The sequence below is a fragment of the Cyclopterus lumpus genome, chromosome 6 (assembly GCF_009769545.1).
Source record: "Cyclopterus lumpus isolate fCycLum1 chromosome 6, fCycLum1.pri, whole genome shotgun sequence".
Taxonomy (NCBI): Eukaryota; Metazoa; Chordata; class Actinopteri; order Perciformes; family Cyclopteridae; genus Cyclopterus; species Cyclopterus lumpus.
Genome location: NC_046971.1, coordinates 4,175,772 through 4,198,130, shown reverse-complemented (window position 1 = coordinate 4,198,130; position 22,359 = coordinate 4,175,772). Strand labels below are relative to the sequence as shown.

Genomic DNA, 22,359 nt, shown 5'->3' with positions numbered 1-22,359 from the left:
GGGCACATACATTTATAGCTTTTGACCCTCAACCAGACGGCCTAGAGCGGTGCAGTTTACTGGGAGTTTAATGTGTTGAAATCAATCGTCAAAAGACCCACGTTGAAGGGTTGCAACGAGTAAAAAAAAAAATACAATTCAATGCTTTTTCTGGAACGCGCTCCCGTTTAGGTTTTTTTATTCAAACATGTTTTGATGGCTTCTATATAACTAAACTGTTTACTTGTGCTTTTTATTTTATTTTTAAATGTTCTGGCAAAAAAAAAAAAGAAGCATCTTTGTTATGACATCCAATGTTTCAGATTTACTCGGCCGCCCACACACAGTTTGGCACTAATTCGCGATGACAAGAGTGCATCCGCGGAGGCACTTATCGTACCCGTCACTACACAACACCTGAGCGGTAAACATCTTAACGAGGAAAAGGTGAGAGAGAGGGGGGGGGGGGGTTCTTACAGCCCGAGCCAGTGTTTACATTGAGCCATGGAGATTATTTTTATGTCATGTGCAGCTTTTTGTGTCTTTTTACCGTTCAAAAGATACTCTTACGAGGCTTTCTGAGCTTTTCGACCCACAATCTGACGAGGAGGGACTCAAAATGTATGAGCTGTTTTACGGCCGTTACAACCCCCAAAAAAGCAGCAGGCCTGCAGCCCACGAGGTCTACGCAGACGTCGGTCCGGAGCCTCCATCTACGTCGAAAACGTACCTCCTGCTGACTCCAGCTGAAGGGATACGGAGAGTATAACTCTGGCTTTAGATATACGAGTGAACAACAGGGCGTCCGACCAAATCAAATGTTCATATCTGATCCGAAAGGCCTCACAGACCAGAGGGAGTTCACGGTGTCCTTTAAATATGGAGATGACGTTCGTAGGGATTCTGAAGCTATTCAATACAAGCAGTTTCTGACAAAGTATAGCATTTAATATCCTGGGATGTCTGCTGCTTGAGCAGATTCTTTAACAACGACTACGACCACTACTAGAGGAGTGGAACCTCAGCGAGAGGCCGGTACGCTGTCGCGGCGCCGTGTCCTTGAGAACGTGAACTGTGCATTGAAGCAACAAAGTGCTTTATTAGAGGTCCCCCGATAGATCTGGTCTGAGGTGGGGGGATGGGGGGGGGGGGGTAATATACTGGGTATCCATCACTGGAGGTGACTGGGTGTCAAATAAAATAGCAGTGCTGGGTAATTTTACAGGATGAAAGTCAATACAGTCGATGCGGGCAATCATCTAAGGAACCTTTTCCTCAAGACACTCGCTGCTACTGTATTCACAGCATATATATATATATATATATATATATATATATATATATATATATATATATATATATATATATATATATATATAAAGCCATGACGCTGTCTGTGGTGCTGAAGTAGCAGATAGATTTGTAAGTCGGTTAGGGCTTGGCTTCATAATATTCTCTGTGCTAAGCTAAGCAAACCGGCTGCAGCTCTACATTCAGCGTACACAAAAAACAAACAACAACAACCCCCCAAAACATTTTAACTATTTCTTTGCAAAACTATGCTTCTATCAACGGCAACGAGATACTGAAAAAATCTGTCGCTTCAATTACATTACATTACATTACATTACATGTCATTTAGCTGACGCTTTTATCCAAAGCGACTTACAATAAGTGCATTAAACCATGAGTCCAAACTCAGAACAACAAGAATCAAGCAAGTACAGTTTCTTCAATAAGGTTAAACTACAAAGTACTATCCGTAAGTGCCATTTAAGTGCTACTAAAGTGTTAAACTACAAAGTGCTATCAGTAAGAGACATTTAAGTGCTACTAAAGTGTTAAACTACAAAGTGCTATCGGTAAGAGACATTTAAGTGCTACTAAAGTGCTACTACGGCTCTACCTTCCCTATTCAAGGTATAGTAAAAAAAGATGTGTTTTTAGTTTGCGACGGAAGGTGTAGAGACTTTCTGCTGTCCTGATGTCAATGGGGAGCTCGTTCCACCAATGAGGAGCAAGCACAGCAAACAGTCGTGACTTTGTTGAGTGTTTAGCTCGAAGTGAAGGAGCTACAAGCTGATTGGCAGAAGCCGAGCGAAGTGAACGGGCTGGGGTGTGGTTTGACCATGTCCTGGATGTGAGGTTAGACCATGTCCTGGATGTGAGGTTAGACCATGTCCTGGGTGTGAGGTTAGACCATGTCCTGGGTGTGAGGTTAGACCATGTCCTGGATGTAGACCGGACCCGATCTGTTCGCAGCACGGTACACAAGTACCAATGTTTTGAAGCGGATGCGGGCGGCCACCGGTAACCAGTGAAGGTCGCGGAGGAGCGGAGTAGTGTGGGTAAATTTAGGAAGGTTGAAGACCAGTCGAGCAGCTGCATTCTGGATGAGCTGTAGAGGTTGAATAACATTAGCCGGTAGACCTGCCAGGAGGGAGTTGCAGTAGTCTAGCCGTGAGATGACCAGAGCCTGGACCAGAACCTGGACCAGAACCTGTGCCTCCTTCTGAGTGAGAAGGGGTCGTATTCTCCTGATGTTGTACAGCATGTACCTACAGGAGCGTGTTGTTGTGGTAATGTTGGCAGTCAGGGAGAGTTGACTGTCCAGCGTCACTCCGAGGTTCCTGGCAGTCGGAGTCGGAACCAGCACTGAGTTGTTGAAGGTAATAGTTAGGTTGTGGGTGGGAGAGCCTTTTCCTGGAAGGAGGAGAAGTTCAGTCTTGTTCGGGTTAATTTTCCACTGAGAGATGTCAGTCAGACAGGCAGAGATTCGTGCTGCTACCTGTGTTTCAGATTGGGGAAACGAGAGGATAAGTTGGGTGTTCTGTTGAGTGGCCTGCCTTGAATCCAGACAATCATTACAGTTTTATTCCAAATATCGGATATTAAGATATTCGTTTTTTTACCGTCAACCCGTTGAAAACAACAACAAAGAGACAATAAGTCTCAAAATCGCATAAATAATTATCATCACGAATGGGAAGCCGAAACAACGGCATGTTTGGCATCACTTGTTTTCTCTTCTGACCTCCGACGGGGGATGAAAGGTTCTTATATTAAAGTGTGATGTGTTTGTCTGGAAACTCAAAATGTTGACTCTTATCGCAGGAAAAACAACCAGCGTAGGTATTTTTTTTTTTTTTATTAGTTTTACCCTAAAAGATGACACGGATAAGAAGCTCAGAGTTACTTTCATGTTTCCAATTTTGAGTGGGCAAAACAGGAGGGAGGAGAAAAAAGAAGAAAAAAAGAGAGCAAACCAACTTTTGATTTATATTCAAATGAGAAGTATACAGGGGGAAATTGGATTTCTCTTTCATTTCAGAGAATGAATTTCCTGGTGGCGGATCGCATTGTATCATCTCGTGGCGTTAATATCCAGCTCTGAGCGTCGGGAGCTTTTTTTTTTTTTTCTCTACACCTCCTCGCCACAGAATGCGATGTTAATTTCCATTTCTGGCCCAATGTTCAAACAATACCCCCCAAAGGCCATTTAGGTTTTTTTTTTTTTTTTTTTACACGTTTTAAATTTACACATGAAAGACGATAACATATCAAAAGGAGCCCTGCTTCAAATTCAGAGGAAATCTTGTGTTTTTACGTCCCTTTTTTACGAAGTGGGCTAATTCTGCTTGGTTTTTCACAGAGAAACTGAGTCATTCCCTAAAATGGCATGGCACCCAAGGGTGCTTTTGAGGACTGGCCATAAGTGCGGCAATGTAAAGTAAAAAAAAAAAAAAAAAAAAAGCATTAACATATCAAGATGGAAGTAGTAAGTTATGAATATAAAAACATTACCGTCCTAAAAAGCCTTTCCCCAAATGTGCATTTGTCCCACAGCCAATCACATGACAGCTGCTGTTGCTGGTTGTCATAGGATACGTGTGTTGGGACTGCTTATTGATTTATATGCAGATTATTATTTATTCTGCCAATTAATTGTTGAACAGTGACATCCTCAAAATACTTGGTTTGGTATTTATTAGCAAATTCACCCAAATGACAAGTCGGAACCAGCAAATATTTTCGCATTTGTGCATTTAAAATGTCAATTAATGAATTATCAAAACAGATGTGGATTAATTTTCTTTCCATAGATTAAATCAACGATATTTGTCGCAGCTCATATCGTCACGGTTTGATTCCTGGCGTTCGCCCAAACGTCCTTCAGCATGAAACAGCTGTTTGGAGACGTTTTAACCTTAAAATGTGTCAAGAAGCCACAGACTGTTGATTTATCTCTCACGCCACCTAGTGGTTGTTTAACAAAAACCCACACTCAAGAAACGACTGCAATAAATCTAATTCATTTATTTTATTTAAATAGTCTTATCTTTTATTGACACACTGCAAACCGACAAATGATTTGGTAGTTTTGGTAGTTTGTTTACCCGAATTAGTAAAAAAAAAAGAAGAAAAAAAAGACAGTCAGAGTGATTTAAATGCAAAAATAGTTTGCATTTTATTTATTTTTTTGCACGATTTCTGCTGCCACCAAAATACAACAAAGGTGATTTAAATATTTGTAAAGTTTGTTGTCTTTAAGAAACAATGTCCTGGTTACTTTTAGAAATGGTGATGACTCCTCTTGCGTGTACATAGATTTTTATGTCTATTTTGTCACTCAACAATTTCTTAGTTCTCTTATGAGACAGTTTACATTTGGTTTGTAAAGAATTATATTCTATTATTTTACACATATACATATTTTAAAGTATTATTTTGTTTGTTGAAGCCAAAAACTTGGTAAAATACTGTTATTACATGTTATTTGTCTGGGAGCTCGATAGTGTGTTTTGGTGAAGCATTTCTCCAAAGATGTTTTTCGGTTGAGTCTTGTAGTTATTTATTTCTGTGTTGATAAGATTTCAGTCAGAGCAAATAAAACCAAAACCATGCGCAAAGACAGATGAGAAACCTCTTGTAAGAGAAAAGAGAAAATGAAGTCCACTTGATCAGTTTCCTCAGAGACCAAAAAAGGTGCGACTGTTCGGGCCGTTTATTATTTACGAAAACTGAGGACTTGTGAATCTTTGGCACGTACGATGACAAAGCTAACACACACACAGTTATTAATGCAGTGACACGTCCATCACTGTGTCGTAGAATCCAAAATAAATTAAAAGTCAAGTCTTCTCATCACAAAACTGAAGTTCATGAGGATATATTTACAGTACGTCCAATTCTTGCGCGTGTAATCCAACGGCAATAATCCGCCATAATATTCCAAAAATGGTGCGACGATATTGTTCAGAAAAAAATTAAAAGCAGTCCCATCTGCATGCAGGCAGTTCCTGGAAGGGATCTTCCATGAACTGCGAGACACCCGGCGTTGGGAGCGAGAGGAATATCAGGATCACAAAAGACATATATTTGATCAAAAATCAACGCACAGCACTTAAGAGGTGAGCGGCTCTGATGCTCCCGGGAGGTTTGCGCAAAAATCTCCCACCAAAGCACCAGAAAAAAAAACATTTACGTCTCGCTCACACACATTTGAGTTCCTAAAACCTGCGGGACGAGTTTTTAAAAAACACACAGAGTTCATTCCTACTCAATCAAAAGTGTTTGTTCCTCCCCTGCCTTGGGATTGGTAAGGGGAAGTGTGTGCCTGGGAAGATTGCCAGTTAGATTCCCCTCAGTGAGGGGGAGATGTAATGCTCTCCGAGCCCTCTGAATTTGATTGCAGCCCTTCATAAATTGGCAACTGCACCAGTGGAGCTGCTCAGTGGCCAGGGAGCAGAGGGCTGTGGTGAGGTGTATGAAAGCGTGAGTGTGTTGAGCAAGTATGCAATAGTAAGTATGATGTCGCTGATAAAGAACGCGTGTTTAGCAGCACGAAGTAAAAGAACTGTCCGACTAGTGCAGCCTCACACATTTACACCTCCGCTGTACGTCTACTCTGCAAACCCCCAAAAAATAAAACTTTACGAGCTTATCCCCCACAGCTGGACAGACCTGCACTGCCTCCTGGCCCTGAAGGACTGGATGCAGCCGTGTTGGCTTTAAGGGGGGGGCTACTTGGTGGCAGATTCCCCATCAGGCCTCATGCTGAAGGGCTCCAGGCGCTCGCTCTCGGGCAGCATGTTGTTGAGGCGCTCCATCAGCGGCACCGTCTGGTCGATGCCCATCTGGATGCGTCTCAGGATCATGGACATCTCGTTGACCTTCTGGATCTGCTCGGCGTACTTGGCGTAGCGTTTCTGGCGCTCCTGCATTATGCTGAACAACGTTTCCACGGACAAGTCCATCTGGAGGGGAACAAAACAATTCGACATCAGCTACAACACCGAAGGCATGAATATGATTAATGCGATAAAAAGCATCTCTCAGTAATATCATGAATATTTCCATTTTCTTTCCATTTAAAGTAATTTCATGTTTCTTAACCCTCTTTATTGACGATAGCTCATATGGTTGTTTTGTGCTTGAGAAATTAGAAACTCTGTAATGGTTAATATATCATGCTGTACTTCTGCAGCCTCACCTCTTTGATCCTCTTCACCAGGGCGTTCTGGTCGAAGGCCACGGCCTCGGCACACTGGTGCAGGTGGTCCTGGTAGCGGAGGCAGAGCTGCAGAACCTGGGCAGCATCGAGCCTCTCCAGACACACACTGCTGGGTGACGTCTGGCCACTCAGCACTCCTGTGGAGCGCAAAAAGGCAAAAAGGACTTACACAGACATGTTGGGACACTTGACAACTGCGTGACGCCTAATTATTTTTTATTTAGTGATGCAAAAGATCGGACAGGATTGGTATTTCAGGAGTGTGCATCATCATACACATTTTAACACAGTGCTAATGGGTCGCAGCAACTAGTCCATGTCGATGTATTTTCGGGCAAGACACTCAACCCCAAATTCCTCCTGTAAACTGGGCCTACAGTGTGTGAATGTTGCCTGAATGGATTAGTTGGTCCTGATGAGCAGGTGGCACCTTGCTGGGTAGATCTCTACCATCAGTGTATGAATGGGTGAATAATATGTAGTCTGGAAAGGCTCTATATAAGTACATTTGTCTTCTGTTAGAGAACATGGGATAGTTATTTAACAAATGTCCCCCTAGGGATGAATAAAGTATATATTTAATCCAATCTATTTAACTATCGGTCTAAAAGATGACACTATAATTCTTTTCAGGAGCTGGAAGACAAGTTACCTTTTAGAAGTGGCTGAAAGGTGGGTATCTCTTGAAGTTTGATGACATCCGGGTCGTTGTGGATATTCCGCATCGACTGGGTCCCCTGAGCCACGACGACGATATCGTCCATCTTGGCTTTCTGCTTCGCCGGAGACGGCACCACTGCAACGACAGAACCCCCGTTAACACCGACAGGCAGTAGTTACTTCACGTCGCCTCATCCTGTTGCAATCAGATCACTAGCTGGTAAATATAATACGGTTTTTAGCATGTTTATTTTTTTCCAAAAGAAGTGCTCCTGGTGTAAAAGAAGTAGTCACAATGTTTAAAAAAATACACCACAACAATAACTATATCCATTATTTGACTTCAATAAAGTAACATGAGAATTATAAGTATTATTTATTTTATTTAAGTACAAGCACGTAACTGTTATGGGTAAATAGTGTGAGTAAGAAATACCAACAATCACTTCGAGATGTATATCAACCTCAAATGAAGAAATGCTCAAAGTAAGGTTACTTTAGTGCATTTAATCACATTATTATATTACTTTCCATCTCTTATAACAAGCTAAGCTACTACTCTACCGTAGTTCACATCTCTATGCAAATGACTACATGGTATATTCTCTTTAATGTGACAGGAGTCATCTCACCCGCTGAGCTGTAGTCGGAGTGTTTGTGCTCCGCGTCTCCACTCTGTTCGGCTCCCATGATGCTAGCTAGGTTAGCTTTCGTTAACGTGTCCCGGAAACTCAAAAATACGCGATAACGTTTTAATTAAAAGTATCCTGCAAACGACTTCAGACGGACGCCCTCCCGCGCGCTCACAACGAGACAACCATGTCGCCCCTGGAAGGTTGCTGCAGTTGTTGTTGTTGTTGTTGTTGTTGGCTCGGTTTCAAGCTAGCTCGCTGTGTTAGCTGACGTCGGTCCGCTCGTGCCTCGTAGCAGCTCGCACGTGAGCAGAGCTGCACGTGAAGCCACGTGAGAGCCGAGCAGGCGTCCCGTCTGCGCGAGTGAAACCGAGTGAAACCAAGTGAAGAATCGCCGATGTTTACGTGACGCGACAGAAATGACAGGCACCACTTCCGTAAATATTGACCACGTGGTCTTCCTTCCTGCGCGCGATCATTGAAACGTTACCGCCCCCTGCTGCTGGCCGAAAATAAACAAGACACGGCAAAACAATTATTGTCATAGGTGGAGGAAGTATTCACATATTTTACCAGAGTAATTAAAAGTATAAATACAACAATGTCTCGAAGCTTTGCAAGATAAATACAAGTTGAGGGTATTTTTGTTAGTGGCATGTAAAAAGACTTTAACCTAAAGAGGCTTAAGAAAGACCGGCTTAGTTTACGTTATATACATAATTGAGATTAAGACTAAATAGATACCTGATTTTATTTAGCAGGAATATACTCAGTTAAGAGCATATCTCTGAATTAAAAGTGTAGAATCTATACAAGTTGATATGATTTGAGTATATGTAGGTGTATATGAATATATGTATGTGTGTGCATATGTATGTAAGCATACAGTACGTGTATATACTGTTGTTCATTTAAGAAATGTATTCCTCCCCTTGTTGTTTATTTTATTTCTAACTTGTTTTTAAAGTGTTGACACATATTTATCAGTCTTGTTTATCTGTGTCGTAACGAAAACTAAATAATAATATAATTACCACAATAAAAAAGTACTAAAACATTTGCATGAAAAATGAAACTTTTGTCATGCATCAACTGCATAAATCCATAAGTAAGATGTCAAAGCTCTACTTGTAACAGAAATAGTGGTATAGTTATTTTTACTTCAATAAAAGACCATAATATTTCCTCCGACACAGCTTTTAAATGTTAAATGCGTAATTGTGCCCCTGTGTGGCCAATTCAGACCCCCCGCACACAATAACACAAAACAACAGATATGCAAAGCCATCTTTAACACTGTAGATTTAATGAACAGGCCAAAAGCCACGCTTAAAAGCACAACTGGAATACAAAAAAAACACTTTGAGTAACAAAAACAAGTAATATACCAACTTGTGTCACTGTGGAAGGAGCTTGGACACAAACAACAACTAGAAATCTCTCGTTCTCTTTTACCGAATTAATGAATGCGTCAGTTTGTAGAAGTAGAACTGCAGAATGATATTGACAACACTTAAAGGAAGATATAAACACAAAAACAGGCTCACAAACGTACAACAATCTATTTAGTGAAACGGCCTGAAATTGAACATGATGATAAATGCATAGGATAACTCCCGCGTCGGAGAACACGGAACCATTGGAACGGTTGAAGAACGAAAAAAGAAAGAGACATACATACAAAGGGGCTTCGTGCAGGTGACTCCAGGCTACACGAGTCCCGTCTTCTCAACGTCCGCCTGCCTCTCGCTGTCCTCGTCAACCAGAGGGTAGGGTCGCAGGTCCAGGGTCAGAATGCGGCTGAACATGCATTCTTCAAACTGTGAAGAAGAGAGCGCTAGCTGTAGTCACCGTACCGTCACGACATGTAGAAATGAATGCGAGTTCTTCTTCTTCTCGTTATAAATAAAGTGCGTTTACGTCCGAGTAGACTCCCAGCAAAGCGTCGGCCTTGGAGAAGAACTCCTCCTTCAGGGAGATGACGATGATCTGCATGTTCTCCCGAGACTGCTCTCTGATGAAACTGGTCACCTGGACGCAAACGAAACACGGATATATACGTAATAAAGATGAGACGACGTTAGCGTGCACAGTTGTACACAGTCAAACCTTCACGATTACCCGATGTAACGTGTGATGTATGACAATACATTAGGTCCATAATGCTGTGCACAACACAAATAAAGTTAATAGGAAGTCTTCTGTCTGCAGGTGTTGTTATTCTGGAAGTCCAAAGAGCACTAGCTGTGCCAGAACTAAACAATGCAGCATTTCATATCAATGTGTGGATGTGAATAATGTAGATTATTTTTGTTATCAGTTCACCTGTTCATTTATGTAATTAATCGATTTATCTTTTACTATATGAAATGTCAGAAAAAGTGTATAATAGCCACAATTCTCCTTAAAATGAGGTAGACAGGTCCTCACATTGCTGAGCAAGGAATCAAAGCATATTGTCATTTCTTTACGAATAAATTACTTGCATAGTAAATTGCTTATTTGATTAATTTCTTCGACTCTATTGTAGACATTCATTGTTACCCCGGGGCGCAGCTGGAACCGTACCTTGCCTATGTTGGTGTTGTCCAGCGCGGCGTCCACCTCGTCCAAGATGAAGAAGGGAGCAGGACGGAAGCTGAAGGACGAAACACCAAACAAGTGTCAAGCTTGTACGGAGTCGGTGACCCAGGTCACATGTTAAGAGCCACAGACGTTAAAAACTAACACAAGTATTAGAAAAGATGGAACAAGTGAGAGGAGAGGAGATGCAGTTCATTGCCAAAAGGTTTTTAGTACAAAAGAAAATTGGACAGAAGTAGCAGCAACTGGGAGATTCCCAGTGTCTCTTTAGAAAAGAGTTCTCTGCATAAAGTTAATGTGTGTGCAAGAGGAGAGGATCAAGAGGCTCTCCAAATATCATAACCTTTACTTTAATAGTCCATTCATCAGTTTAAAAACTCAAAGTACCCAAAGTCTGCTGGTTTCTTCCCCCCCGAAAAGTTTCTGTAAGATGTTTCGTGGCGTTAACAGCTGTGCTAATTCCTTTTTTGTGTTGCTTTTTTCTAGCTAGGAGACGTAACTATCCAGCTGTCCAGCTCACACTTTTTTTTTTGTTAAATGATTTTGGGGGAAATAGGATCTCGGTGATTCAATCCGTCAGTACAGATTTATTAATTGTTATTTGGTGCTTTTATGTGCAATTCTTTGTATGTCAAGTTGATGTTTACCCTCTGCTTTTACACTAACCACAGTTTCCAGTTTCCCCTATTATAATTTAATTTTAAAGCATTCGTGTAGCCGAGGGCGTTGCAATCTGTACAGTGCACAACATCCTCTGTCCTTGGGACCCTCGGATGGGAAAAACGTAACAAAAAAAACAAACATAATCTCATATCTTGTATTATATATTGTTTTCTTCGACGTGAGCGTCACACCTGTGGATGGCGAACACCAGGGCGAGGGCGGCGATGGCCTTTTCTCCACCGGACAGATTGTCCATGGACATGAAGCGTTTCCCCGGCGCCACGCAGTTGTAGTTGATGCCTCCGAGATACGGCTCTTCTGGATTCTCCGCACTCAGGATGGCCTGGAGCACAGATGGCAGGATCTTGGTCATTCGAGCCCAGTGGTAATGAGAACTATGTGTAGTTTACACTTTTTAGGTTTACCCCGTACTTTTACTACTATAATGTAGATTAAATCACATTTGAAGAGCGCACAAACCACCGAAGGGTTGGTTATGTTTCAGTATATTCAAGTACCGTAAAAGGTTACGTTAAAAGTACTTTTATACAAACATGAACGTGAGGGAGGGAAGAAAAAAAAAACGACTCAATAAAACCAGAGAAACCCCCGAGAGCGTGTTTCCGTGGTTGAGGTTTGTGTTGCTTCACCTGGGCGCTGTTGTTCCTGCATATCCTTTTATAGATCTGATCGATTACGACACACACGTGTTCGAAGCACCGGTTGAAGAGGTTCAAGCGTCGGTCTTTGACTTGCTCGAACTCCTGATTGCATTTTCTGGCTGCTTTGGTGCTGGCTTCAAACGCTGAGCAAGGGACAGGAAACCAATGTGACTTTAGTTATCGTACTACAACTTAAGCCTTACACCTTTATTAATGCCACAACATATATACAGACATTGTAGAAGAGATGTTTAACATATAAAACATTCATTAACATCAAGACTTTATCATTTTAATAAAGAAAACGTGAGTACCGTCTGTGACTCCCTGTAACATGTCCTTCACCTCCCTCATCTTGGCCAGAGCTTTCAGGTTTGGGGCCGTGGTGCGATGCAGCACTCCCTCTACGGAGGAGACGGACTCCCTCAGCTTCTCCAAGAAGGCCTCCACCTCCTTCTCCGTCTGCAGACTCTGTACACACACACACACACACAAATTCAACGCATGTCATATAGATGTATTTCACAGGAACAGACGGCACTGAGAGGAGATGATGAGGCGCGATGTCTCGACCGTGAGTTCTGCGTCCAGGCCAGAGTAGTCGATGAGGAGTCGTGCCTCTCTCTCGAAGATGTTCAAGGTGGTTGAAGTGCTTTCAGATTCAGTGTCCAGCTGCACGGCGGAGAGAAAATCAGGTTAGACCGACACGAAAAGTCGCTTTATTACTTTTTTGTAGTTCCTCAAAAACCGGCTGGGTTCCTCAGACTTTATTACTCTGATGAGTTTCTACCGCTTCTTTTATTACATTCTCTCTTTTTTTTCTCCAAAAGATGATCATTTGAAATTAATGTCCGGTGCTTTTTCTGAAAGCTGCGGGGGTCTTGAAAAGAGACAAAGAACCGTTCATCCTCTTACTGTCTTACCTGCATCTCACTGATTTCATCCAGGTTCCCCGACAGCAGAATGATGGGCAGACCCTGGATCTTGCAGGCCAGCAGCATGTTGTGCCTGGCCAAGCGCTTCTGCTCCAAGGCCGACTCTGCAGACATCACCTCCCGCTGGAGCTTCACCAACTCTCTGTGAGGGAGATCGGGAAGAGAAAACTGAAAGCCAAAAGTAGATTGGAATGTTATGTTTTCCCTGAAAACAGAGATTATGAATTGGCAGCATATCTCTCTACTGTCAGGAATAGAAAGCAGGATAGATCCTAACCAAGTCCAGGCCCGGTGACCACAAACTGGACTTCCACACACAATTACACACGGTTTGCTGAAATGTCCTTGTAATACTGTGTGTGTGTGTATATATATTATAATAATATATATCTATTTATTATAATATATATCTATTAGAATATATATATATAATTATTATATTGATATATATATATATATATATATATATAATTAGATATATATATTCTATTTATATATATTATTCTATTTGTATATATTAATTAATATGTTTATGTATATATTATAATATAATATATATATATATATAATTATTTTTTATATATTATAATATATATATATATATATATATATATATATTATAATGTATATATTATTAATTTATATATATATTTATATTAGTTTATATATACATAAGTTTCCAAGAAAAGAGCCAGAACCCTTCGGTCATGTTGACAACAGACTTGTCTAACAGACGTTTGAGTTCATATTATTCATATTAATATAACCTTTGTTTACATTCTATTTTGTGCTGCTTTAAACAACATACAGTTTGACAAAATAAGAGAGCTTAGCGATAGAAAACGATCCCTAAAGCAGTCTGTAGTGTTAGGGTTACTTGTTGGTCTCTTTCAGGCTCTGGGTTTTCTGGTCCAGCTCAGCTTTGGCAGCGGCCACCTGGCTCTTCTGAGACAGCAGCTGGTCGTTCAGCTCCAGCTGTTTCTTCTGACCGTCCTCCACCGCTGCCAGAAGCTTCTCCTCATCCTTGAGGGTTGGAAACATCAGGCTGAAAAAGTCTGCTGAATTGTTTTTATTTCACACCGGCCACTGAAATGTCCCCAAAACTCAGGACTTCTTAAATTTCCATTGGAGGAAATGGATAATCCAGAAAAGGATCAATTCAACCCGTCCCTCTGGACACATTTGACCCGTTTGACGGTGAGAACGCGGTAACGAATGCCCGAGTCGACTACCTCCCTCCGCTCGGCCATGGTTTTCTCCTCCTTGTCGATGGTTTCCTCCATTTTCTGGAGTTTCTTCCTCTGCTGTGTGAGTTGGTCTTGTTCGTACTCCAGCCGTGCATTCAAGCGGGTGCACTGACTCTCAAACTCCAGCCTGAGAAGAGAGTCACGTCACGGCGGTCAAGTTGTAAAACTCAACGTAGGAGATCGATGAAGACACCGCCGTGTGTGGTGTTTTTTTCATACCGCTTCCTGTCGAGCTCCGTCTGCTGTTTCAGGTGCTCCTGTTCGTACTCTCTGATGCAGTCCACGCCGATCTCAGCACAGAAGTCAAAGAACACCGTGTCCTCCATCTGAATGTCACATCGAATGTAAAAATATCACAAAATCACAAAGAACATCGCTCGGGATACAGAAATAAAAACGAGAAAAGAAAGAAAATGAAGCGAAAAGCAATCGATTCACAGAATAAATCAACATAGTAAAATTACAGTATGAGAAACAAATGCACAAGTCATTAGGCAACGCCCGATAGCTTTGGCAGATGTCAGTGAAATACTTGAAAGATCCTATTTGGTTCGTGTAATTCTGTTGTTATCTCGTGGTCAAGACCTCAAAATGTCGCTGAGAGCGATGACGTTACGACTTTTATTGAGGTGTTTTAACTGAAACCGTTAATGACGGTGTGCCGACCGCAGTACCTGGTCGATCCGGTCTCTGATGCTCTTCATCTCGTCTTCCTTTGCCTCCACGCTCTCCTGCTGCATCTGGATCTGGGAGTCCAGGTTCGCCAGCTCGCTCTCCATACGAGAAATCTCCTGAAAACAGATGCGGCAGGAGATGTCAGCTTCCTGTGTCTCAATCGGGTACATCTCATGTGATTTGGGGCTCTGATCCACCGGCCAAAAGAACACTGATAATCGTGATAATGTTCAAATGAGTCACGGTTCTGTACCGCTTGGCAGTGAGGGATGTTTTTCTTCTGAATGTTATCCAGGTCTGCATTGGAGTATTTGAGGCGGGTCTTAGCGCCCTGAGCCTGAGCAATCGTCTGCTTCAGGTCTGAGTCCTTCCGCTTCAGCTTCATCAAATCCTGAGTGAAATAATAAATTATGCACTCCTGAAAAGTGATCTGTATGTCTGGTTCTTGACAAAATACAATGACGCAATGCATGTAGCAATAACACAAAAACCTTTTCGAGTCATGTGTAATTTACATTAAATAAACCTTTTACGCGGTATGATTTTCCGAAAATATGTGACATATGTGTCGTAGAGCATGTTGTAACTCTCCCTCCTCCCCTTGTCCTGATATTTTGTGTGTTGACTTACGCGCATCTCTGCCGTCAGCTGGTCCTTGCGCGCCTTCAGCCGCATCATGTCCTTCTCGTCCCAGCACCGGGCTTTGGTCCGGAGGGAACTGGAGCCTCCGGAGATCACGCCTGCCTTTGTGAACAGCGTCCCGTCCAGAGCCACCGTCTACAGGAAACACACCTGATCATTTCAGGCAGTAAGCAAGCTCGGGGGCTGCAGGTGGTAAATATTAGAGAAGCCCGTGTTGGATTTTGGGAGATTCATAATGTTGCCTCTTTCAAGTAATTCCTTTTTACCTGCATCATTTGTTATTTGAACCGGCATAATGTATTTATAAAGGAACAACGAATGGATTAAGACATGAAAGACAACAACAACTGTTCTGTTATGCTGCATTGGGGTTTCTACACAATTTCAATTTCCCTTTTCCAGACTAAAATGTCCAATTATTGCCAGAAGATTGTTGCAAGGTACTGTAGCTCATGCAAATCAATTAGGACTAAACCGAGACAAGTTCAATGCACATCATTCTCAGCTGCAATGTTTTCTATCTTTTGTATATCCTCAACCCCAGCAGTAACTGAAGGGATGCTCGTGTTCAGTTCACCATGGAACTAGAAAAGAGAACTGAGGAGTGACAATTGACTTTGCGTCTCATGCTTCTTGCCTTTCTTGCAATCTCTCATATAGTGGTACATATTTTTGGCTTATATGAATACTATAAATCACAGAGGGCTTACCTTAAGGCGCACTTGTCCGTCAAAGGCCACGCTCCTTGCTTCTTTGATGGTCTCGCACACCAGCGCGTTACCGCAGACAAACTGCACCACCTTCCTGAGCTGAGCGGAGCCGGTGGCATTGTTAACCTGTACGACATCGACCACCATCTTGGCGCCGGGCATCTCCCTCAGCCGCTCATTCATAGGACTCATCTGGGCACACGCACAGTGGTGTTTGGCTATCACACATGCATGTTTATGGCCGCTACTATGAATGGTAGAGAAATGATCCTGCGTACTGAAAAAAAAAACATATTTTTCAGCCGTAACAATTATTACGTACATCCAAGTAGTCGATGGGCAGGAAGGTCTCGCGCTCGGCTCTCTCTTCCTTGATGAAAGAGATGCATTCACGAGCCACTTTCTCCGAGGACACGACGATGGCGTTCATGAAGCGGCCAAACACCTTGATGACAGCCAGCTGGTACTTCTTATGGACGGGGCTGCACAAGTCAGACAGACGGCCAAACTGGGACAGGAACGAGAAGTAAAAGAAAATACGAAGAAACGGTTTGAGGATCACTTACACTGATAAAGTTAAAGGCTAAATGAACCTAAAAAATAGTGAATAATGGCTGATATTTGTAGATAATGATGGTTCACAAGGTTTACAAATGAAATAATATATAAATGCTCTCTAAAGAAGCAGCTAGACATTATGAGTTGCACAGAAAGAAATGCCCTCAGTAAGCATGAAGACAGACGAGGGACTTGAAATTATTAAGATCTACATGACAAATGACTCCCGTGTGGATTTACAGCCACTGTATATTTTAACGATGCTTGAAGGAAAAAAAGTATTTAGATTTATAGAGATTATATGTAGGGATTCATTATCGTCTTCCGGGAAACTGAATTGTGCATGAGAGGTGTACGACATCAAGGCGTTGACTGATGTCAGCGCTCTCCAAGGCGCTGATCTTTCTTTTTTTTTTCGAGCTAAATTAATTCCTTTGGCGCATCTTCAGTCTCCTGCCTTTCATTGCGGATCACTGCTCTCTCAGCCTCGCTCCTCGTGCTCCTCTGTCTCTCACCACAGTTTCTGGGAAGAGACTGCGGAGCCTGTCCAGCAGCTCGTTGCGTCGCTGCTGGCATCTGCTCTCCTGGCTGTCCAGGTGGGCGTTCCCCAGCTCCTCCATCACCTGGCCCAGCTCCTGCTTCAGCTCCTCGCTGCGCTGGCGGCCTCGCTGCAGCTCCGCACTGAGGCTCTCCTCCAGCTGACGGTACTCTTCAAGGGACGACCTGAAACACACCCGGTGACTCTGTAAAAGTTTGCTGGGATTCCACTCTGGGATGTTACGTCTCGAGTTCAGGAGGTATAGAATTTTTTTCATTGATAAATAATCGTTAAATTCAATCAACAGCTCCCTGAAACATGTCGTACTTGCAGGTCTTGGTGTACTCTTCGAGCTTATCTGCTCTGCGTATCAAATCTTCCAGCTGAGTCTGGTTGTTCCTGACGGCGACCTACAACGGATGACATTCAAAGAGAAATTAAAGCGACAATAATTATTTATTATTGTTTTGATTCATTCTCACCGCTCGCAGCTGATTTCAGGATAAAGATGTCTAACTCTTACAGACGGAGTTAGCGACTAGCTGGTGAACTTGGTGCAGAATGTAGTAGCAAAAAATGTCCCTCAGGAGACCAAAAACCGAGCTAAAATAATTGGATTTACAGCTGGAAAAATGTGTGCCGCTGACAGTACCTCCACTTCCTTCTTACGCCGCTGGTCGAAAGCCATCTTCTCGTTGTCCGCTGTCACCTCCCAGTGCAGCCTCTCTGCCTGCTGGCCGAGGACCGCCCCCTGCTTTCGGGCCAGCTCCTTCAGCTCTTTGTATCGCTCCAGCTGTGGCAGAAAACAAAGATTTAGTAGTCTAGTATAACAATAACAGGGAATTTCAACAATTCTTGTACGAAGAATTCCTTTAATACCGTTTGCATACTGTTTTTTGTTTCTTGCAAAAAACTACATTTTAACTAAAGATTAAATTTAAACACAATAATGTTATAATTTACCTTCGGCCAATGCACATTTTTACTGAATAGAGCTTGAAAGCATCAAGTAACGCAATGCAAACGATAGCCGTTAGCTCCCTTATTTAGCCTAGCAGGACTTGGCCCATCGGCTTACAGCTAACCCTCCTGCTGATTTCAACGTAGCATTATCAGTAACATTAGCTATGGGACGCCATTAGTCTTGAGCCCTGTTCCTCTGTAGCTACGGTACCTTTTCAGAATTTTTGATCTGATTTGGTAACAAGACATCCAAAGCAGACTTATATGCAAACATAACTAAAGGAATTTATGAAACTGTCAGTTTTTTTCCCTTGTGATCTAACGGTATCTGCAGTTAGGTTATGTGGTTAATTTTAATAAACCAAACATTGAACCTGACCTTCATCCTTCGATATTCAAGATCATGTCAAATGACAAGAAAAGAGCCGTCTTGACACAGACTCACCTGATCCTCATCCAGCTGAATGTCTCTCTTCAGCGAGGCTCCCTTCTTCTTCTGCTCCTTCTCATAGTTCCTCCAGGTCCTCTCCAGTTCAGAGATCTCCTGCCTTTCTTCGGCTAGCTCCTGCTCTTTAATAGCAATCAGCTTCTGGCTCTTCCTCAGGGCATCACGGACCTCCCCGGCCTTCTTCATGTGATGGGAGGTGTTAACTCTGGCTTTGATGTACTGGGATCGACACTGGGACAGGACATGCTCCTGGGCACTGAGTGACAGAGTTAGATGGGACCTAAGTTCATTCAAGTTATTGGCACAGACCACCAATCTATTAAAAATATAAGCCAGATCCATTAGGGCTAAACTTGTGCTTATCGTTGGAGACTTCTTAAACACATCCCTACATCGAGTAATAAAACAGCTGATGAGGGAAGTGTATCTATTAGCTATACTTTAGGGTAGTTTCTGATGTACTGGTTAATATTCTCTCCCCCCCAGGTATAATTTTAAATCCACACAAACCGGATCTCCTTCTCTATGTGCTGCTGCTCTCTGGTGAGACGTCCATGTTCCTTCTTGTAGGTTTTGACCGTCTGCTCTTCCTTCACCAGTGTGTTGTTCTTGGCAGCTGCAGCCAGCTGTTTCTCCCTCAGGATGTCGCTGAGGACGTTGATGCCCTTTTCATTACAGAAGAGCTCAGCCAGGCTCAGCTGCAGGCGGTTTTGGTGAAGGTTGTCCAGCAGCGTCTGGTACTTCTGGGCCTGGTAAAGTGTGTGTGTGTGTGTGTGTGGGAAGCGGACCAGTTAATGAATTGACAATGATAAACTAAGGCCACTGAACTACAGTTCAGTTGATGCTAAATAGTTAATTCCTGTGAACCTATTTCTGCTGCTACATCAATGGAGAAAGCTTGGGCCACATCCCAGAACGGAGGCGAGTATAAAGGTAAAATGACTGCCTGTGTGTGTTGACTTTGGGGATTTAGGGGAACAAGCCACTGTGGCTGGGTGTGACTTTACCTCTATTTTCTCCTGGGAAACCTGTTTCCTCTCGACGGTAGCTGACTTCTTCTTGTTGAAGTGAAACTGTGTATCCTCTTTAGCGTTCAGCAGGGCCTTCTTCTTCATCTCGTACTCTGCAGCGTACTCTCTCGACTGACTGATGCACTCAAACATCTTGGTCCTCTCCTTTGGGTCCTTCAGAGCTATGGACTCCACCGCCCCCTGGTGAGGAGGATAATGAATAACAGACTTGTTTTTAAGGCATTATTACTACCAGCCGTTATAATAGTAAGTCCCTACATAACTCTTTAACAGAAATTAGTATGTTTGGGATCCCATGCGATTGATACGACCCTACAGGTTTCATTTTAAAATAGGGACTTTGTATGTACTGTGTATGTACACTGTAACACCGTTACACTGTTGTTTGTTTGGTTAGATCTTTGCACTATTGTTTTGTTAGTTAATTTAATATTATTCAAATTTGTTTTGATATTGACCATTATTTATATTTAATATTGCTTTACCTGTATCTATAAATGCTGCTGTAGGGAAAATATTTCCCCTTGCAGGATTAATAAAGTAAATATCTTTCTTTCTATCTCTATCTATGTCTTTCAAAATATAGTACTATCTGTGATATGAACTGAGGTGTCCTGTATCCTCATCTCGTTATCTTTCAACCATGCATTTTTGTGTTTTAGTGCCCATATAAAGTGTTTTTTTTATTTATTATTACGCATGTATTCACAGCACTTTACATTCATTCAGCTACAGAGTCCCCACAATGAATGAACATTGTCTGGGCATTAATATAATGAGAATATATACATCTGCGTCTGCTCATCTGTCCGTCTCCCAAGTATTCTACACCACAGCATGTTTTCATGTGTGTGTCTACGCCAGTGTTTACCTGGAACACCAGACAGTTTCGAGCCTTGGTCACAATGTCGATCTTCTCCAACTCCTCGATGTATTTGGTCAGTGTGACCTGAACATCATCGATGCGATACTGGGAGGAGTCACCTTCAAAAACACAGTAAAGGGAGATATAAGACAAATTAAACTACTGTCCGTATCTCTACTCGATACCACTGGGGGCACCTGGGAAGACGTGTTTTTCCATTATTTTGCAAATCTGTTTAATAGAATTAAAATACAAATAATTGAATTGTGCAGACCTGTAATCTACCTAACATAGACAATACATATATCGAGTAATTGTATCCACTAGAATAAGGTCATGTGACGTTAAATATTATGAGTTTATTACATATAGGTAGCTTTTTTTTCTAGACAACCTGCCCTCCATTGAATCACCGAAGCTTCCTCAACAGTTAGCTAAATAGCTAAACTATAAATAATATGTAACTAAATACTCGCTAAGCTAAATCCGTTGAACTGACCTAAGATGCTCCGGGAGAAGACGGTCTCCTGGTCCTCGTCGTCGCAGCACCGCAGGGCCACGCGGGCAGTGTCGCGGACCGGCCGCCCGATGTGGGCTCCGTGGACCAGGTCCCTAAGGTGCTTCACCCGCAGAGAGGCAACCCGCTCCCCGGTGGCAAAGCTCAGGGCGTCCATCACATTGGACTTGCCTAGTGTGGAGGAGGGGGGGGGGGGGGGGGGAGGGAGATATTCAGAGACATGCTGAAAACCTTCAGCATGTCTCTGAATATCTGACCTTAACGGGGCAGTTTCAGCCGTTGGCCTGGTGTTTTAGCTTCGTTTGCTAAGCTAGCCCTAATGTTAAGGCTAGCAAAACACAATTAAATGTTTTACCCGAACAAACACTTATATTCAGTCATTTATAAATAGGTCATATATCGAAAAAGAAGATTAATATACAAAAAGTAGGGTCGCCATTTGTATTATTAATATTAACTTGACAAACCGTTAAGCTAACGTGCGAGTAGCATCGGAAGCTAACGTTAGCTCGCTAGATATTTAATCTACATTTGACTGTATAAAGTTCCACTTACCGGAACCATTTGTGCCAATTATACAATTAAATCGCATGAAGGGACCGATGACGGTTTTTCCTCGCCACGACTTGAAGTTTTCAATATCAATTTGTTTGAGATAGCCCATTTTAGAGTCCGCTTTGGGGATAGCAGGTCACTCGGCTAGCTTAAAGTGTGGAGGGGGCGAAGTTCAGAGGCGGGAGGGCAACTTCCCCTTTTTAGAAACTGATTGCAGATCAGTTGATGTGTTACTATATTTATTCATGTTTAAACATACAACTAATGTAATCCTTACTCTAATGTGTATGTTTTAATTGAGCAATACCAATGTGTAGAAATGCTCTGTTACAAGTAAGTACGAGTATAACAAGTATTACCATTGAAATATACTTCAAGTACTAAAAGTAAAACTACTTATGATGCTAAATGGCTGATTTCAGAATAACACAACAGGTAATATTATTGAATTATAGGAATTGATGCACTAATATGTTTGATTTGAAGTACTATAAATACTGCTGCGTACTTTAATCCATAATAATAACTCAAAATATATTATATTATATATATATATATATATATATATATATATATAATATAATATATATAATATTATTATTGTTATAGTCCCTATACCTTTTACACCAGTACCCATAACTTGATGACATTATCTTTGCAGATTTGGATTATTGATTTTTTTAGAATTAATATGTATGTAATAAAAATGTGAATCAAATAAATCCACCTTCCACTAATATAACATATATTATTCTGAAATGAGCCATACTCCATAATGAGTATTCTCCACCTCTATCAAGTAAATTGAATTCAGAAAGATAAAAAATGGTTAAAAAAAGAAGCGCTGAAACACAGACAGGTAAAATATTGATGATTTTATTGGTCAATATTGAAGTCAGATGTCAAACATGGGCAGCGAAAGATGAGAAAGTACTTCCGTGTCGATTGATTTTAAAGTGCGTCCTCTTTCCACCGGTCCCGG

At 42.0% G+C, this 22,359-nt stretch overlaps 2 protein-coding genes and 1 long non-coding RNA gene across 4 annotated transcripts; 1 reads left to right on the top strand and 2 right to left on the bottom strand.

The window, feature by feature from the left end:
• Positions 1-4,969: 4,969 nt before the first annotated feature.
• Positions 4,970-8,239, bottom strand: borcs5 (BLOC-1 related complex subunit 5). The gene is made up of 4 exons (XM_034534358.1): positions 7,786-8,239; positions 7,146-7,289; positions 6,473-6,630; positions 4,970-6,236 (listed from the first exon to the last, which is right to left on the bottom strand). The coding sequence occupies exons 1-4, from the start codon at positions 7,841-7,843 to the stop codon at positions 6,003-6,005; spliced, it is 594 nt and encodes a 197-aa protein (XP_034390249.1). The 5' UTR covers positions 7,844-8,239; the 3' UTR covers positions 4,970-6,002.
• Positions 7,235-12,936, top strand: LOC117731860. The gene is made up of 4 exons (XR_004609561.1): positions 7,235-7,373; positions 10,316-11,416; positions 12,222-12,388; positions 12,641-12,936. It is a non-coding gene; the product is annotated as an uncharacterized LOC117731860 (long non-coding RNA).
• On the bottom strand, positions 9,495-21,486 carry smc1b (structural maintenance of chromosomes 1B). 2 transcript variants are annotated; one of them, XM_034534287.1, is made up of 25 exons: positions 21,378-21,486; positions 20,805-20,993; positions 20,312-20,424; positions 19,417-19,620; positions 18,920-19,158; positions 18,407-18,665; positions 17,651-17,791; positions 17,326-17,408; positions 16,976-17,183; positions 16,225-16,410; positions 15,903-16,094; positions 15,156-15,327; positions 14,804-14,949; positions 14,550-14,666; positions 14,095-14,201; positions 13,861-14,002; positions 13,506-13,651; positions 12,617-12,770; positions 12,267-12,365; positions 12,008-12,164; positions 11,682-11,836; positions 11,223-11,374; positions 10,354-10,423; positions 9,706-9,816; positions 9,495-9,605 (listed from the first exon to the last, which is right to left on the bottom strand). In XM_034534287.1, exons 1-25 carry the CDS (start codon positions 21,484-21,486, stop codon positions 9,495-9,497), a joined length of 3,762 nt encoding a protein of 1,253 aa, XP_034390178.1. The 2 variants fall into 2 exon arrangements, with proteins under 2 accessions (XP_034390178.1, XP_034390179.1); XM_034534288.1 differs by having other exon boundaries at positions 14,804-14,941; positions 15,181-15,327.
• Positions 21,487-22,359: the final 873 nt, after the last annotated feature.